The 18,105-nt window shown below is 39.8% G+C and overlaps 4 protein-coding genes across 4 annotated transcripts; 2 read left to right on the top strand and 2 right to left on the bottom strand.

The window, feature by feature from the left end:
- The first annotated feature begins 482 nt into the window (after window positions 1-482).
- Window positions 483-3,703, top strand: Oatp74D (Organic anion transporting polypeptide 74D). The gene is made up of 6 exons (XM_068285803.1): window positions 483-2,016; window positions 2,079-2,442; window positions 2,531-2,715; window positions 2,823-2,966; window positions 3,040-3,216; window positions 3,282-3,703. Exons 1-6 carry the CDS (start codon window positions 483-485, stop codon window positions 3,464-3,466), a joined length of 2,589 nt encoding a protein of 862 aa, XP_068141904.1. The 3' UTR covers window positions 3,467-3,703.
- A 1,422-nt stretch (window positions 3,704-5,125) lies between these two features.
- On the bottom strand, window positions 5,126-7,276 carry U4-U6-60K (U4-U6 small nuclear riboprotein factor 60K). Its single transcript, XM_068285853.1, has one exon. The coding sequence runs from the start codon at window positions 7,175-7,177 to the stop codon at window positions 5,441-5,443; it is 1,737 nt and encodes a 578-aa protein (XP_068141954.1). The 5' UTR covers window positions 7,178-7,276; the 3' UTR covers window positions 5,126-5,440.
- Window positions 7,277-7,420: 144 nt separating this feature from the next.
- Window positions 7,421-9,937, top strand: LOC137574033 (putative RNA-binding protein Luc7-like 1). The gene has a single exon (XM_068286138.1). The coding sequence runs from the start codon at window positions 7,563-7,565 to the stop codon at window positions 8,838-8,840; it is 1,278 nt and encodes a 425-aa protein (XP_068142239.1). The 5' UTR covers window positions 7,421-7,562; the 3' UTR covers window positions 8,841-9,937.
- Window positions 9,938-13,187: 3,250 nt separating this feature from the next.
- Edc3 (Enhancer of mRNA-decapping protein 3) lies at window positions 13,188-17,877 on the bottom strand. The gene is made up of 5 exons (XM_068286426.1): window positions 16,775-17,877; window positions 15,452-16,450; window positions 15,215-15,375; window positions 15,050-15,134; window positions 13,188-14,976 (listed from the first exon to the last, which is right to left on the bottom strand). Exons 1-5 carry the CDS (start codon window positions 17,335-17,337, stop codon window positions 14,613-14,615), a joined length of 2,172 nt encoding a protein of 723 aa, XP_068142527.1. The 5' UTR covers window positions 17,338-17,877; the 3' UTR covers window positions 13,188-14,612.
- Between the last annotated feature and the right edge of the window lie 228 nt (window positions 17,878-18,105).

The raw sequence follows: 18,105 nt of genomic DNA, 5'->3' as shown, positions 1-18,105 counted from the left end.
TTATCCTATTTCTAAATATATTTTCAGATAACACTGCCATATTGCAACAAAGATTCAAAACTGATTACAAAAGAACCAGAAAATAAACAAACAAACAACCAATCTACCTCGTTGCCAGGAGCTAACTCAAGTGATAGCCAAGAAAATATCATCTTGAAGGATAAAACTCAAAAGTGAAATATTCATCTCTTGGCCCATATGTAGACCAAGTGTCGGCGAGAAAAAGATGATGGAACAAACTATTATTATAGTCCAGACAACCTAAAACTAGATAACCAAAAGAAAGGTTTAAGAAAGGCGAAACGAAAGATCGTTCGATCATTGACGGGAGTGTCTCCTGCAGCTTTTTTTTTATACTCATACGGACAACTGATTGAGATTCTTTTCCCCCATCCCTCCTAAACTCCTCAACTGCAACTCCACTTGCGTGAGAAACGAGAGAGAAATACACTCTCGCACACACACACACACACACACGCGAAATGATGAAGAGCAACGGCGATATTGAAGGGCATCAATTGCCCATTGCTCCTGGCGGAGCATCTGTCGCCTCTGTTGGTGGACAAACAACTAAACCCAGTAATGGTCACAGCAATGGCCATGGCCATGGAAATGGCAATGCAAATGGTAATGGAAATGGCAATGCCTATCATCAGAATGGAGGAGGCGGCCGACGTGACTCCAGTCAGGCATTCACACCGTTGCTGGCCCAGCACAACAACACAAATGGCGACTCATTGGCCAGTCCGGCGACAGCCACGCCCACAGCCAACACAATGCTCTACGAGAGTGCGCCTAGCAATAACAACGAATGGAAGGCCTCCGAGGATATAAACAACCTGAAGAATGGCCTGCTAAGCAACAATAATGGCAATGGACATGGTCATGGGCATGGACATGGTCACAATCTCCGTGAGAAATATAATCACGAGCAGGCACCACTGACAGGTGGTTATAAATTGCCGCCGGCACGTTCCAGTGAGTCGGATGAATCCGATTTCGATTCGGATCTGAATGGCGGTGCCAATGAGGGATCCAATTGTGGACTATTTGGTTGTCGGCCGCGTTGGGCCAGAAGATTCGCCTCGACGCATGTGTTCATGGTGGTTTTTCTGTTGGCCTACATCCTCCAGGGCATGTATATGACATACTTTGTGTCCGTGATCACAACCATAGAGAAGCTCTTTCAGATCAAGTCCAAGACCACTGGCTTTCTGTTGAGTGCCAGCGAGATGGGCCAGATCTGTACGGCCATGTTATTGACCTATTTCGCGGGACGTGGCCATCGACCCAGATGGATAGCCTGCGGCATGGTTCTCTTTTCCATAGCGGCATTCGCCTGTGCCCTGCCGCATTTCATCTTTGGCGAGCAGCTAATGCACTCCAGTGTAATCCTTCAACAGCAGCAGCAGCAACAACAACAGCAACAACCGTCGCTGATGCAGCAGCAGGAGGAGATCACCAGCAGCAGCAGCAGCCTGATGGCCTTGACGCAACCAAATCCGAATCTCTGCCTGCTGGGCGGCAATGGCACTTTGGCCGGCAGCGAGTGTAATGAACAGCGTCAACAGGAGCAGGCCTCCCACTCGAAGATCACAGTGATTGTCCTTTGCATATTCTTTGGCAGTCTTCTCAGCTCGGGCATTGGCCAGACGGCAGTGGCCACCCTGGGCATTCCATATATTGACGACAATGTGGGCAGCAAGCAGTCGCCCATGTATATGGCCGTCACCATTGGCATGCGGATCCTGGGCCCGGCATCTGGATTCATTTTCGGCAGCTTTTGCACACGCTGGTATGTGAATTTCACCAATCCCGGCTTTGATGCCAGTGATCCGCGTTGGATTGGCGCCTGGTGGGTGGGTCCCGTCGCCATTGGCAGTCTCATGCTGATGGCCTCCATTGCCATGTTCTCGTTTCCCAAACAGCTAAGCGGCAAAAAGGCCAGTCAGTCAGCCCAGGCTCAGACAGCGGCAGCTGCACCCATCGAGTTGGAGGAGAAACCCAAACTGAAGGGTGAGCAACGGAATGCATTTCGATTTTGGTTTGGATCAAGCTAATAACCCTCTCTTTTGCAGACTTTCCAAAGACTGTGCGCCGTCAGCTTAGCAATGATATACTCATGTTCCGCACTGCCTCGTGTGTCTTTCATCTGCTACCCATTGCCGGATTGTATACGTTCCTGCCCAAATATTTGGAAACGCAATTCCGTTTGGCCACCTACGATGCCAATTTGATAGCCGCCTTCTGTGGCATCCTTGTCATGGGTATTGGCATTGTTATCTCCGGTTTGTTCATCCTGAAGCGTAAACCCACAGCCAAGGGTGTCGCTGCGTGGATTGCCTTCACGGCTTTGGTCTACTCGGCTGGCATGGTCATATTAATGTTCATTGGCTGCAGCATGAATGATTTTGCCGGCTACAAGGCCAGCGATGGCAACAGGTGAGTGAATAAGCAACACACTCTCTATATGACTCTCTCTTTATTTGTCACTCTCTCTCTCCCTCTCTTTGGCTTTTTCAATCTGTAGTCCCGCTATCATTGAGCCCGTTTGCAATGCTGCCCTCAACTGTACCTGTGATAAGGAGAATTTCGCCCCGATTTGCGCCGACGGCAAGATGTACATCTCGGCCTGCCATGCCGGCTGCAGCAGCTCCTCGCTGAGGGCCAGCGATAATCGCACACTCTATTCGGATTGTGCTTGCATTCCAGATGGTAAGCAGAAGAATAAGAATCATAAGTAAAGCATACTTGTGGGGGCTATTCCTTCTACATTATGTCGGGATTCTGTTGGGTTTCATTGTATTCATTGTATTTTTCAGTTGCTGAGGCGGTCAATGGTTACTGTGATAATAACTGCAAGAACTTCATCTACTTTATATTGATTTTTGCCATTTGCGTATTTATGCATTCCACCTCCGAGGTGGGCAGCATGCTGCTTGTCATGCGTTGTACACATCCAAAAGGTAATTACTAATATATTTAGACCCAATCAGTCCATTGATATCTAATACTACAATATAATCATCATCCAAACAGATAAAGCCATGGCCATGGGTGTTATACAGTCGGCCATTGGCCTATTTGGAAATGTTCCTTGCCCCATTATCTACGGAGCTGTCGTGGATTCGGCCTGTCTCATATGGAAATCGGTGTGTGGCAAGCATGGCGCCTGTTCTCTCTACGATGCGGATACATTTAGACAATACTTTCTTGGTAAGTCCATAGCATCCAAGTCTCCATTTACATAAGGATCTAATAATGTTCAATCGTTTTTCCAGGCATAACGGCTGGCATTATGTTTCTGGCATTTCTCATGGATTTGGTTGTCTGGCGTAAGGCTCATCGTATTGATATTGCGCCCGAAGATCATTTGGATGCAGCCGGGCCAGCGCAAGCCTCACGCTCACTGGATGTATCTGAATCCAAACAGCCTATAGCACCAGCTCCAGATACGACAGTCTAAGTGAAAATAAAACGACAAGAGAAATGAAATCCAATGGACATCAACATCAACCACAACAAAAACAACAACAACTACTCCGATAAAGAAGCAAAAAAACAAGAAAACAGATTTCCAATAAATGTTTACCTTAATTGTTAATTAGTTATCATTTTGTCTAGTTTTTTAGCCTAATGCAAGAGTTATTATTATGTATTTAGTTAAGTGGCATTTTAGAAAACCTCATTAAAATTTATATAACTATATATACATATGTATATATATATACATACATATATATATCGATATATTTATACATAAAATATATATATACATACATATATATATATATATAAATACATGCATAAGTAATCGTATATATGTATCTATGTGGATTCTGTGCAAATCTCAAATGCTATAGTCGAAAATCTAACGCAACAAAAATATATACATATGCTTAATTTTGTTTGACATTCATAATGAATAATGAGAAACATTTATAAAAACTATTTATACATACATACATGCACATGTATATTGATGTGTATGTGTGTGTGTGTAATAATGATTAGCATATATGTCAAAAAACAATGTATGTCTATATATATATATATATTTATATATATGTATATATATTTGTGTATTTGTATATGTAATTGCAACCTATCTGTGGTAGTTAAATTTTAGTTAAAATTCTATAATAAATGTCTAAGTTTGTCATATAACAACAATAAAAATATACGCAAAGAAATTAATGGTAAAAATATATATATATAAATGAATACATATATGTATGTATATTGTTTAAAGATTGTTTCAAAATCAAAAGGTTTGACTACGATGTGAATCACTGACTAACTGTAGCTATTAAGTGTAAACATGTTCAATTGAAAATATATGTAAATAGATAACATATATATCTATTCGATTCGAACCGTAAGTAATGATTTTATGCACTGATCTCGTTAAGTATCATTATAGTCGGCATATATACACCTAATTTTTGAGATGTTTTTAAAGGAGAATCGAAATTAACAATTATTTTACATGGATGATGGATAATCGTAGGGCGATAAAATCGAACTTTTTTTTCTGCGGCAAGGATCTCATTTACTTTTTATGTTAATTTGGGGTCGCTATTTTATCATAATCAGAAAAGAACAAGATAATGTTCGCAATCAGAGACCCCAAAATTAGGAAACCAAAAAAAAAGGAGCTCCTGCCGCAAATCCGATTAATCAAAGTCGTCTTCTCAAAAATTACATATGTTTAGAAGATTTAAAAGAATTGCTAATTTTTGCTTTTCGAACTGAAAAATATTTCCTATGACAAAAACTGAATAATATTGAATAGAATAACTATAAAAAATGGCAAACTAAACGTTTAATTAGTTTTTGAGATTTAAAAAACTAAATATAATTTTGAGCAATAAATCTCTAAAAAAAAAAACATTTATAGGATTTGCTTTAAATTTTCCGAAAATATACTTAAATATGAATGTGATTTGAAAACAAGAACGATTCCTTGCGATCTCTAGGTGTATATATGTATGCATCTTCCCTTTAAAATAATTTATGTACCCTTTTTTTAACGAGTTTTATTGTTGTATTTTCAGCAACTCTTTTAACCCAAATTATACCAACTTCATGGGACTTGGCACTTGTTTTGAGAGCGAAAACTGTGTTTTTGTACCAAAAAAAATGTTGTATTTTATTTATTAACAATTTCTATACAAAAATGCTTAAATTTACGAAATGCAAATGTTTTCCCATGCGTTTTTCCTAACATGTGCTACTCACACTTGCCGTATTTTTTCGCTTAACTAAAATAACAAAATTCAATGTTATACAAACGAAACGAAAACTTGAAAAGTTTCCAGTCTTTTTGATTGGAAACTTTTTATCTTGGGCTATTGTCTGATTTAACGAAAAACGAAAACGGAATCAGAATTAAAATCAAAATATTCATGATATCAAAATGAAAAACCAAACAAAATAATCAACTATCGGGTGCCCACAGTTTGAATGTGCGATCGAATGACGTTGTCGCTATATACTGAGAATTGGGCGAGATGTCCACAGAGATGACCTTGTTGTCGTGGCCCTGGAGCGTTTTTAGCGGCTGCCAAGTTTTGTTCGACCAGATCTTGGTTGTCGAATCGTAAGAGCAGGTGACCAAAAAACTGCCGCAGTCCTGTTGGTATTTCACATCCGAAATGAGATTGGTATGCGCGGGAATGGTATAGACAGGCTGGCGTCGCCGAAGATCCCAGATCTTGCATGTGTTGTCCTGGGAGCCGGTGGCAATGTGAAAGCCATTAGGCGAAAAATCCACACCAAAGATAGCACCCAAATGGCCTTCGAGAAACATTATGCAGCGTCCAGTGCGCAGATCCCAGACCCGGCCGAAGGCATCCAGTCCACCAGTCACTAGAACACTGCCATCGGACTGATAGCTGAGACAATGAACCGGCTTTGCGTGCCCCTCCTGATGCAGCACCTCGGTCTTTTGCTCAAGATCCCAGAGACGCCAACTGGAATCATAGCAGGCGGTGGCCAGAAAGCGCCCGGATGGATGGAATGACACCTTGGAAACACGATGCGGCATATGACCGGTGATATCGGCAATGGATTCCTCATTATTGAATCCCCACAGCTTAACGGCACCGTCATGACCGCCTGATGCCATGGCCACCACATTCTCCTCGTCCGCTTTGACGCCGGGCCGCAAGGCTACGCCTCCCACATAACTGGCATGACCACGCAGTGTCTGCTTCAGTCCACAGTCGGGCACGCTCCAGAGCTTACATAGTCCTGACCAAGAGGAGGTGAGCAGCAATGTGGAATCTTCATTGAAAGCGGCACTACTCACAGGCCGTGTGTCGCCCACTTGGGAGCAGAGTGGCGCCAAAGATTGCAATTTCTTTTGCATCTCTACCATGCGGCCAGCTCGTGTAGCACTAGGTACTTCAAGGGCCTCTTTAGCTCGCTCCAGGCGGTCGCGAGCACGTGGCAACGAGTAATCCGCCATCCAGAGACGGGCCACGCGCAAAGTATCAGGTCCCTCATGGTACCAGGTTGTCTGTTCCTGCTCACGCTGTTGCAACTTGCGATCGTCTTCTGTTTCGCCCTGCTTTTGCTTGATAGCATTCTCGCCCAGGTTAGCCAAAAGTTCTTTCAGACGGCGTCGCCGCTCAGCCGGGCCCTCACCAAAGTAGCAGATGGGTTCATTCAGTTGACGCAGATTGTTTTTAATCTCTGAATCGTCGGTGGACACGTTTATCTGACGCGCACGCTTCTTGCGTTCGAATTCTTCCAGCAGGGCCACTGTATCGCGTTCCATTTCCGCCTCCAAATCGAAGTAATCATCATCGATCCTGTGGGCCAAGACAGCGGCTGTTGGAGGCGTCTGTTGTCCAACTTTTGTGGCACCTGCAGATTTCTTAGCTGACTCGTCATAGTCTTCATCGGAGTCTATATCCTCCAACTGTCCTCCCGTGGCTGTGGATGTTGCTGGACCTGCCCCCGTCGTCTGCGTCGTCGTTTGTAGTGCTCCCGTCGCTGTCACTGCCGTAGCGGTTGATGATGCCGCTGTTGTGGCTGTTGCCGCTGCTCCTCCGGTTGTTGGGGACGCTGCAGAGCCGGCTGCTTGACGCTTTCGCTCCGCCTCCTCCAGCGAGCCATAGTGGAGAGTACGCTGTCGCTTAACGTACTGTATGTCGTCGTCATCTGACATTCTATTTGTTAAATATTAATCGAAAATAATTAATTTTAAACTAAAATTCCGCCAAAACGAAAGAATCAACAAAAACACTTTGCCGCTGAAAACGTTTTACTAAATAGTGTTGTAAAATGTTTGCATATGCCGGCGGCCAAATGGTGATTTGTTTTTAGCCTTTTTCCCGCTAATTAGGCAGTGACAGAGTTGCTTTGCGATATTTTGTTAAATAGCACTGCACTCAACAGCGAGCACTTGGCAACACTGACACGTTTCAATAGACACACACACACACGCTCAATCATAAATTTTCATTGCAATTGAAAGTGAAGTCAAAAGCAAAAATATTTTTTCCGAAGGAGAAAAAAATAAAAAAAAAAAAAACTATTTTAACATCGCGACGATGAGCGCCCCAAACAACAAAATGTCCGCCACAGACCAGATGCGCGCTATGCTGGACCAATTAATGGGCACCGCTCGTAATGGAGATGAGAGGCAACTAAAATTCTCGGACACTCGGGTCTGCAAGTCGTTCCTGCTGGATTGCTGCCCCCACGACATATTGGCGTCCACACGGATGGATCTGGGTGAGTGTCCCAAAGTGCATGACCTGGCTTTCCGTGCAGATTACGAGAGTGCGGCCAAATCACGAGACTACTACTATGACATTGAGGCCATGGAGCATCTGCAGGCCTTTATTGCAGACTGCGACCGCCGCACAGATGCAGCCAAACAGCGGCTGAAGGAGACGCAAGAAGAGTTGACCGCTGAGGTGGCAGAGAAGGCGAATGCAGTGCACGCTCTGGCCGAGGAAATTGGCAAGAAACTTGCTAAAGCCGAGGCCCTGGGCGAGGCTGGCGAAGTGGAGGACAGCATGGAGCTGATGAAGGAGATCGACGAGTTGCGGGGCAAGAAGACCAAAGCCGAACATGAATACCGCACCTCAATGCCAGCCTCTACTTACCAGCAGCAGAAGTTGAGGGTCTGCGAAGTTTGCTCCGCCTACTTGGGTATCCACGACAATGACATACGGCTGGCGGACCACTTTGGTGGTAAGTTGCATTTGGGATTCCTCACCATACGAGAGAAGCTGATCGAGCTGGAGAAGACCGCAGCGCCGAGGAAGGCCGAACTAAAGCGAACGGGTAAGATACCAGATCGCGACGATGAGGGCAGAAGCCGAAATCGCTACTTTGTAGGTGGGCGTGAGTTGGATCGACGCTCGCGGGTGCACCGTTCAAGGTCCCGGGAGCGTCAGCGGGGTGGCGGAGGCGGTGGTGGCCAGCGCGATGGTGACCGTGATCGAAGCGAACGAAATGAACGCAATAATGGCCGCACAACGACTGAAGACCGGTCCAAGGGTGATGCTGCTAGCGGTGGCGGCGGTGATGTCACCGAGCGTGGTGATCGTCCTGGCCGTGAACGAGACGGCGGACGCGATCATCGTGATCGTGATGGTCGCAGGAACGATCGGGAAAGACACCAGCGCAATGACAGAGGTCGCTTTGGAGGTGGAGGAGACAGACGTGGTGGTGGTGGTGGAGGTGATGAAAGACGAAGATCTCCCCGGTCCAGGGAGCGTTCGCCTCGACACGATAGACGAAACTACAATCACTTTGCAGGCGGTAACAACAACAACAACCGGAGACGTTCCTATTCCCGCGAGCGTTACCGCCGCTAGAAATTGGATTTGGATATGGATTTGCAGTTCCAGTTCCTGACGACAGATGGAGAAAGATGCAATTATCGAGCAGAATTTTGTGTCAGCGCACGTACGTAGAATTAATTGAATACCAACCACCAACAATTAAGCAAAAACAAAAGAAAACTACAGCAAAAGCAAAACTTAAAACTAAATAATTTATGAAATTAACATTAGACCCTTAAAGCATACATATATAGTATATATATTTGTTTCCATAAATATATATCCTATATATCTATACACATTCATTGATATTCATTGTAAAATGTTAATAATTTTTCCATTTGATTTGAATCTTCTCCTCCTTACCCTTCCGTTCAAAAAAAAAAAAAAAAAAAACCATAAAATCACAAAAAAATAATACTAAAACTTATGTAAATGATATAACTGAATAGAAAACCAAGAAAAGAAAAACGAAACAAAATCGATAATGCTGTAAAGAATTTTACAATATTTGGTATAACATACCGCCCTTTCCCTGAACCCAATACAATGATATTCCGGTATGTAGAGACCCAAAAAAGAAGCCAAAAACGAATTCTATTTTGTTGTAGAGTAGCCCTCGCAAAAAAGAAGAAAATACAGTGTCGTCCATAAAGTGTGTTAAGTATAAGTATATTTATATTGAAGAGATTTTTCGAAACGCGGGTTTTTTTAATTTCAAGTATACATGGTTGTTGCACGTCGGGGTCACCATTTGTCAAATCTTACTAAATATTTCATGGAAATGTACCTTTATGTGATTTATACATACATATATATATATATATTTTGATAAGATGATATTGTATATAGAATTGATTAGTATCTTTTTATTTATTGTTTGTGTATTGTTTTTTTTTTTTCTGTAGAAAGAGTATGATTTTCTTGGTTTGAACGCCAATTTGAGTCGTCGAGTCTTCTAAAATATTGTAATATTGTAAACACAGGGAATTATTGATGTTAAATAACAATTAATGTAGTCAGTTTTGGATATTATTTATCAACATTGAGACTATTAATGGGTTTTTTATTTTTGGACCCACAAACAAATGTAGTTTAAAAATAAAGAAATTTCTCTTTTTTCTGCTTAACCTTTATGGGCCACACTGGATGTCCTTCTTCTCCTTCTCCTACATACATATATATGAATAACATAAAAAAAAAAAACAAAAATCATACATGGAAATGTCAAAAAAAAAAGCAACAACAAAAAACAAAAACAATTCGACTATATACTTTCTCAGCTATCGCCGCGCGCCTGCCCAACTCTTCTACCCCACCCGTGACCCGAGAGTCGTGTGTCGTGAGTCGAGAGGCGTGAATCTACGCGTGTGTGTGTGTATGTGAATTGACCGATTTTTGGCCCGTTCAGGGTAAGCCTTCTCTCTCTCTACTCTCTAACTCAATGTATCACTGCTCTAATTAAATTTTGCAGCCGATTTAACATGCTTACACACACAGCTTGGTTGGTGTGTTTGTGGTGGGTACGTATTGAGTATTGAAACAACACTCTCTCTTTCACTGCAGTCTCTCTCAACTCTTTCTCTCTATCTCTCCATCTCTCTTGATCTAGCATTAGTTCTTTGGCAGTTCTTTAGTTCCATATACCAACCAGATATATATGTACATAGTATGCAATATAGAGTTTGGGTACGTATTTCCTTCCGGCCGGTGTGTTGTATGTGTATGTGTTTTGTTTTTGGGTACGTATAGTGTTAACCGATAACCGTTAGATCACACTTGGGTACGTATCATTTAATAGAGGGAGAGAAAGAGATAGAGAGTGAGATATACAGAAAGGATATGGCTCAATATGGCGTCATTTGTAGGGTTCTCCTTCTTCTCTACTATCTTCCACGGTTTCTTCCACAGTTTTTGGAGTTTAACTTAACCGTACGTATTTCCTCAATCAATACAATCAATCACATATGTTTGTTTTTTTTTTTAAATACAAAATATCAATGCTCAATCAATCAACCAACAATTTGTCAGTAGTTTTTTTTTTAACCAGCAACAAAACAACAAAGCATTTTTAACTTCCATCTCTTTCTTATGTGAAAAGTTTTAATGTGAGCCACAGAAAACGATGTACACACAGATCCTAAATGTAGCCCAATGAGCCCAATCAATCAATCATTATACGATACGATCCGAGAGAGTGAGTATTCGGGTACTACTACTACTACTACTACTACAACTACAACTACTACTAAATACAACCAATATATAATATACATGCACAACCAATATATATATATGTATATATAGACCTATATATGATATACATATATAACTACATCCTATGTATAAGAAGAATTATTTCTTCTGAACCACACGTGTTTATTTTCCTTTGGGCGGCTCTTATCCTTCCATAATTCCTTCCTACCTGCTCATGTCCTTCACATCCTACCAGCATTCTCCTTCTCTGTCTAATGTACGTTTCTTTTGACAGCATTTAAACAAAAATAAAAACACAGAAAATGAGAAAAAAAATGGCTAAAGGATAAATATAGAATGAGAATTTTGAGAGGATGATTATAAAAAAGAGAGAGTTTACAGTGGGTAAGAATATCTTTCAAAATCAATTAATTAATACACATACATACATACATACATACTTACTTATATACCAATATTACCAATTACCAGCAAATTTTGAAATCAGTAAATCGTAAAATGCAACTACATCTAACTAAATAATTATTTTTCTATAAGTAAAACGAAAATCTATACACAAATTTTTATGTTATTATACAAATTAAACACATTTAAATAAATAAACTTTAATGGACTTAAGACGATTGTAATAAAATTGCACTTAAATTATAAATATCAAAAAGTATTTAAAATATACCTATTCATTTTTTTGGTATGGGAAACATTTAAATGGGTCTGCAAAGGATTTTCTAAATCAGTCAGCATGAAAAGTCCTACAATTTTAATCTTATATATTCTGCTTGTGTTTTTAGGTGAAAATATGTTTACATATGACAATAAGGGTTTGCGATTGTTAAATATTGATGATGTGCAATGAAAGATGTAAGTATAAGAAAAACAAAACTTATAAATTTCACTCGACCACAAACTAGAGAATGCTTAAATTTAAATATTAATCCAATCCGACAATAGAGAGAGTATATATGTAGATATGAATAAAATTTTATACATATATAGACAAGTGTCAGGTTAAATTTTCTGACTTTGTGCCCAAAGGTTTGACTCATGAAACCTTTTCTCTTTCCCAAATGTTAGATACTTATCCCAGAATTCAAAATTTTCAATAAATTAAACGCAGTTTTTGTTTTTTGTTTTGAGAAGGCTTCTCGGTGTTGTTTCTTTTTTATTATTGCTGTTCCGTTGATTTTTTTTTACGTTCTTTTTTAAGGATTGTTTGTTGTTCTTTGTTTTTTCTCTTTTTTTTTGCTTTTTTTGTTGTTAACTTGTGTTGGTTTCTTTACGATTTTTTTTTTGTTATTTTTTTCGTATCTTTTTTTTCGCAATTTACAATTTTTGTTTGTTTTCAAAAGAGAGGGGTTTTTTTTTGTTACATTTGTATTTAAAATTAAGTTTCTTTTTGGTTTGTTACGTTTTGTTACATTACATTTTCAATTGGCCCGAAATAGTATCTTTTTTTTGTGTTTGTTTCCTTGTCACAATTTCTTAAAGCATTACCAAAAACAAAATAAAAAAGAAAAAACAAAAAAATAATGGAAAATCTCTGGTTGTTTTTAAAAGTATTTGGTGTGTTTGTGTAAGTGTGTTTTGTTTGCTGTTGTTGTAATTGTGTGGTAATGGGAAAACCTTCTCACCTGCTCCTCACTCTTTACTTTTTCATCCATTAAACGTCTTGTGAACTCTCCTACTCCTAACTCAAAACAGTCGCTGCGATTTCGATTTCGAAGGAAACGAAATCGCATTTAACTCTCTGTTACAATATGTTTTTGTTTTTGTTGTTGTTGATGAATAGTTTTTCTATATATGTTTATAATTTATCCGGTTGTTGTTTTCTTTGATTTTGCTTCTTTTTTTTTTAAGATGGATGATCATCAATATTATTGGAATTTTTAGTATCTTAATGTTGATTTATACATAATTCTTTCCGTTTGTCTGGTTTTTTGTTTGCCTTTACAACAAATAATTTTGAGTTACATATATGATTTTTTTTTTTGTTGCCTTTTTAAGTTTGAGTTTGCAACATGCTTAAAATTTTGCACTATTTGTTTAGATTTATAATGTTTATAAAATTCTCATCGATTTACAATTGATTTTTTAAGTATTTTTTGTTTTTAAGTGTTCTCTCTTTTTGATGTTGTTGTTGGTTGTATTCGATGGGTACAAAAATTAGGTTCTCGATTTTGTTTAGTTGGTTTAGACACTTAAGTTAATACAAATCTACATAATAGATAAAGTGTGTGTGGTTTGCTTATAGAACTAGCCTAAGATATATCTCAATTTTGTTTTTTGTTTTTAATAATATAATATATATAATAATAGATTTTCCTTTTTTTAGGTTTTTTGCTCTATATCATATAATAGTTGCTGTTGTTTCGGTTTTTCGTTTTTTTGTTTTGTTTTGCTTAAAAAATAGACATTTAATTTGGCATTTATTGCGCATTCTTTCTTCACTAAATTAATTAACATGATTTTTCGAATTTACTTTAGATGATTTCATTTAATCTATTTACAAACATTTTCAACTTTGTTTTTGTTCTTGTTGTTGCTTTTGCTTTCTTAGCGACATTTCTCTTTTTCTATAGTTTTCTTTTGATTTTGCTTAAAGAAAGTGTTTCTAGTATTCTTGCGAGTGTGAGTTTATGAAAAAAATTCAAAAAAACGTTTGTTTTAAGCAAAGAACATTAAAAAAAAAAGGGAAAAGGAAAATATGTATAGTTGGAGAATGTAGAATATGATGTTGAAAGAAAGAAAGATTTAAAATTAAAGCTATGCACTTTTGCTTTCCCTTTTCTTGTTAAAATTTACTTGGAATTAATCATTTAAGAATGTAATTTTTTTACTTCTTTCTCCTTTTAGACGTTGAGAATTATGTATAGGCAAAACATTATTATTAATTTATTTAGGAATTGCTTTTGCTAATATTGTTGTTCGCTTTCTTTTGTTTTAAATGCTGGACTAGCAAACAAAATAAATATTCAAATTCAAATGTGAGGCAATAAAATGAACAAAGAGATTTACAATTTGATAAATTAAATATAGGTTTTGGCAGCTTTCTTTTGCTATTTTGCTTTATCTGAACGTAATTTAAAAGAAATTAAAAAGAAAAAAAAATGTTTATGTACGTAAATGGTAATAGTTAAAGTTGTCGTTATTTATATATATATATATGTTTATGTATAATAATAATATGTAGTACATAATAATAATTGTAAATGTAGATTTGAGGCATAATCAACTATAATTTACGAAACTAAAATTTATGCATCTAGATCAAATTATAAATCGAGTGCTAAGAGCTAGATTCACAGGAAACTGGACTTGATGATCATCACAAATGTGCGCGGGGGGTGGGGATGGGGATGTGTGTGGCCGGTTGGGTTGTTGGGTATGTGTTAAGTTGTATGTAATGGTGTTAGTAGTAATCGTATTATTATTATTATTGGTTTATTGATGTAGTCGGGGGTGGTGGGTGTGGGTTTTGGGTGTGTGGTTGCAGCTGTTGCTATATTACTGATGTTGCTCTTGGTGTTACTGTTACTGGTGCAATTGTTTGTTGCTGTTACTGTTGTTGTTGTTGTTTTTGTCGTTGTTTCAGTCCTTTGAGTGAATCGGTATCACATATTTATGTCCATATGGACTTTTGTACTTAATGCCACAATCACGATAGAATTTATCCGGTATACCTAAATTACATAAATACAATTTGCCACAATTGTTCGTTGATGTTTGTTGTTGCTGTTGTTGTTGCATTGCTGCCGCAGCTGTCGTGCTTGATGATGATGATGTCCCTGGTGTGGGAGTGGCTGCGGTCGATGATGATAGTGCAGCTGCTGCTCCTGATGTTGTCTTTGTTACTGTTGATATGCCATTCAATGGTAAAATGGGTAATATTGAGTACTTAATAGCAACCTCATTAATACCGCACGGTGGCGGATCCACGGCCAGCACCGAAGCTCTGCAATCGAATAGTCAAATATAAAGATTGCAAAAAATCTTTGGTTTGATTATAATATTGTCTATACACTTACCGATTAACGCTAAGCCATTTGTTAATTGAATCGGAAAGATTGGCGACGTTTGTTGATAATATCACAAGATCTGGTGTGGGCAATGCTAGAAATACGTACACAAAACAAGGATTGCGATTAAATCGGGTAATGTAGGTGGGCGTTTCTTAGCATTTCCATGCTTACCATCCACTGAGTGAACTATGATATTATCTGTGGCCTTAAATAGGGAAATCTCCATGCTGTTGTTATTCTTCTCAATTAATTCGGCCTGCTCCACATAAAGCATGACGGTAAGGCCATGGGAAGCCAACTGGCGACCTGTGGCAGCTCCAATGTTGATTGTTCTACACACACACATACACCAAAAGAGATTTGTTAAAACCTATATATCGTCAGTAAATTTGAATGACTTCATCTTACCTCATATTTTTAACGCCGTCGCAAATGATGACTATCTTGGGCCACTGATGATTGTTGGCCGGTGTCAAGCGTCTAGCGCCGCCTAGCAGGGTAATGGCTAGATCGCTGGCTCCGCGCGCCAATATATCGATTTGCCGCTGCAGAGATAGGCCCGCTCTCTCGGCACTAAGCTCGATCTTGTTGCGCACATAGGCCGGAATCGTTGGGATGATCAGACCATCGTCGGTCACAAAATCATTACTGCCTTCGAACATGCTCTCAATCTGGCGTAGTTGAAGCGGCTTACTGGCCAAAATGTTCTCATCGTGCCGATACTTCTGCTCCGGCTGATGATGATGGTGATGGTGGTGTTGATTCCTTTGCTCCAAATGGCGCACCACATCGGGCTTTTGGTGGGTAGACTCAATGTCATCCCAAATGGCCTGCTTATCAAATAGAGCCAGATTGCCCTCAAAATCGAAATCCTCCTGAAGCAAGGGATCATCTGCCTCACTGCCAAATGTTTGATGCACTTGCTGTTGCCTGATACTACTTTCTCGGCGTATCCGATTTCTTTTATTTTTGCCACTACCACCATTGCCATTGTTATTTCCATTACCATTGCCGTTTCCAATTCCATTCCCATTCCCGTTTCCATTGGTATATGAGCCATTTCCATTGTTACGCCTGCCATTGCCATAGCTAGAAGCTGTCTGTGTTTGTTGATAATAAGTTCCAGGCCCTCCTGCACCACCTCCCCCTCCTCCACCATTACCTATAATATCGATGGGCTTACTGATGGCGACACCCACGCTTCCTCCAGCCTCACCGCTACCGCTACTGCCATCGGCACTGCTACTCCGATAGCTGTAGGCACTAGTGCCCAGCTTCACCTCCACCTTGGATGGTATCATATTGCCAAAAAATGCAGCTACACTGTTTGGAGTTGTAGCTATTTGTTGTTGTTGTTGTTGGTGTTGTTGTTGCAGAGCACTGGAGGACCGCGACGATTGAGGCGTCCTAGAACCAAAAAGACAAGACGAGAACCAAAAAGACACAATGAATTTATTGTAGAGGAGTCGTGCAAACCATGTTATGATGGTGATAAGGCTTGCGCAATAACAACTAGTCTTATCTCTCGTTTAATGGCCTGGGACCACTTGTAGTTAGCGTTTATAGTTTAACCTCGGGTATATTAGGCAACCACACACACTGGAAATTGATAGTGTTGTGAGAATTGTGTTTGTAGAAAACAATGAAGTTTATGTACATACAAATATGAATTTAAAAGGGTTGGGATGATGGAAATTTAAATGAAGCTATGATCAATGATTGTGTATATACCTTTTTACGCCATTGGCGCCATTTAGAATCGAGCCATTGAGTTTTAGTTGCTGCATTTGATCGCTCAATGCAGACTTGCCGCCTCCTGTTACTCCTCCGCCGCCACCACCTCCTCCTCCGCCCGATGCCCTGCCATGACCATTCACTTTGCTAGTTTTCAATGTCTGGAACTGGGTTTGCGGCTCATCCTGTTGATGCAGCTGTTGCTGTTGCTGCTGCTGCTGTTGTTGTTGTTGTTGCAATTGCAATTGTTGCTGTTTACCAAGAATATTGGAAAACTGTGGCAATTTAACTGGCGTAGGCTTATTAATCACCGTTGGTGTCGCATGAGACTCCACATCCTGTTTAACGGGCTCAATCAAATTGATGGCTTGAATGTCCGAACACTTGAGGACCACTTCGGCGTTCTGCTTGCGCAATGGGACGCCATTGCGGAAGGCACGCACTATGGTTATTTCGTCGGCGGAGATCTGCTTGATGAGACCCTGAAAAACACCGAGGAACTCGTCGCATGTGATGGACACTGCACAACCAATCCAATCCTGCTGATCTGTTAGCCCCATGAAAATGTCGTTTTGCTTTCGTTTCGTTTTTCTCCTCCGTTATCCGTAGCTGACACTTCTCTCTGTCACTCTCTGTCTCCTCTCCACAATTTCAATTGTTTTTTTTGTTCGTTTTGATATAATGTTTGAGCACAGTTTGTTGTTGTTTGGTTTCTTTTTAACACGCAATTTCACTCGCCCCCACCTTACTCTCTCGCTTGTTTTGCCACTGGGCACACACACTCTTCTTTTATCTACTGCGCACCAAGCCGACCCCTCGACAACTTTTTGCCAGCCTAGCCGTTGGTTGGTTCGTTTTTTTTTTTTTTTTTTTGGTGAGGCGAGAAATTTTGCAATATAGAGAGTTGCGCGTTGTTGTTGTTGTTGATGATATTGCTGGGAAATCTGCTGAGTTGATTGCGTTTTTTGGATGGCCACGATTTATATTAAATTTCGAGGTAACTTTTGATTAATTGAAACTCATGATGTCTGTTCACTTCAGACGATGCAAAAAGAAGTGGATTTTAGTTTAGTTGCCCATCAAATTAAATATGGAACAAATACTGGTAAAAAGCCACATTCATACACTTCGGTCACACTGTGTATGTTGTGTTTACACTACTCCTGCGTTAGGTTAAAATTCCGATTGGAAAGTTTATTTTCCTATAAAAAAAAGGCGACAAGTGTGTTTGGATTTAGGGGCCTTTGAAAAGATTCTCAATCATTATTTAAAGCGGGAGACACGATGTTTGTGTAAAGTGAGTTTTACTTTTCAACAAGTTCGATAGC

Source organism: Drosophila tropicalis, unplaced genomic scaffold (assembly GCF_018151085.1).
Source record: "Drosophila tropicalis isolate 14030-0801.00 unplaced genomic scaffold, ASM1815108v1 contig_443, whole genome shotgun sequence".
Lineage (NCBI taxonomy): Eukaryota > Metazoa > Arthropoda > Insecta > Diptera > Drosophilidae > Drosophila > Drosophila tropicalis.
Note: the sequence above shows the minus strand (reverse complement) of the source record. Positions and strands in the feature narration are given on the sequence as shown.

Bases quoted from the DNA above. Each gene is read 5' to 3' on its own strand.
- Edc3 (XM_068286426.1), bottom strand. From the start codon at position 17,337: ATGGGGCTAACAGATCAGCAGGATTGGATTGGTTGTGCAGTGTCCATC. The intron at 15,376-15,451 runs GTAAGATGAAGT...GTGTGTGTGTAG, and splicing joins GACGGCGTTAAAAATATGAG to AACAATCAACATTGGAGCTG. The intron at 15,135-15,214 runs GTAAGCATGGAA...ACGTATTTCTAG, and splicing joins CATAGTTCACTCAGTGGATG to CATTGCCCACACCAGATCTT.
- Oatp74D (XM_068285803.1), top strand. From the start codon at position 483: ATGATGAAGAGCAACGGCGATATTGAAGGGCATCAATTGCCCATTGCT. The intron at 2,716-2,822 runs GTAAGCAGAAGA...TGTATTTTTCAG, and splicing joins TTGTGCTTGCATTCCAGATG to TTGCTGAGGCGGTCAATGGT. The intron at 3,217-3,281 runs GTAAGTCCATAG...TCGTTTTTCCAG, and splicing joins ATTTAGACAATACTTTCTTG to GCATAACGGCTGGCATTATG.
- U4-U6-60K (XM_068285853.1), bottom strand. From the start codon at position 7,177: ATGTCAGATGACGACGACATACAGTACGTTAAGCGACAGCGTACTCTC.
- LOC137574033 (XM_068286138.1), top strand. From the start codon at position 7,563: ATGAGCGCCCCAAACAACAAAATGTCCGCCACAGACCAGATGCGCGCT.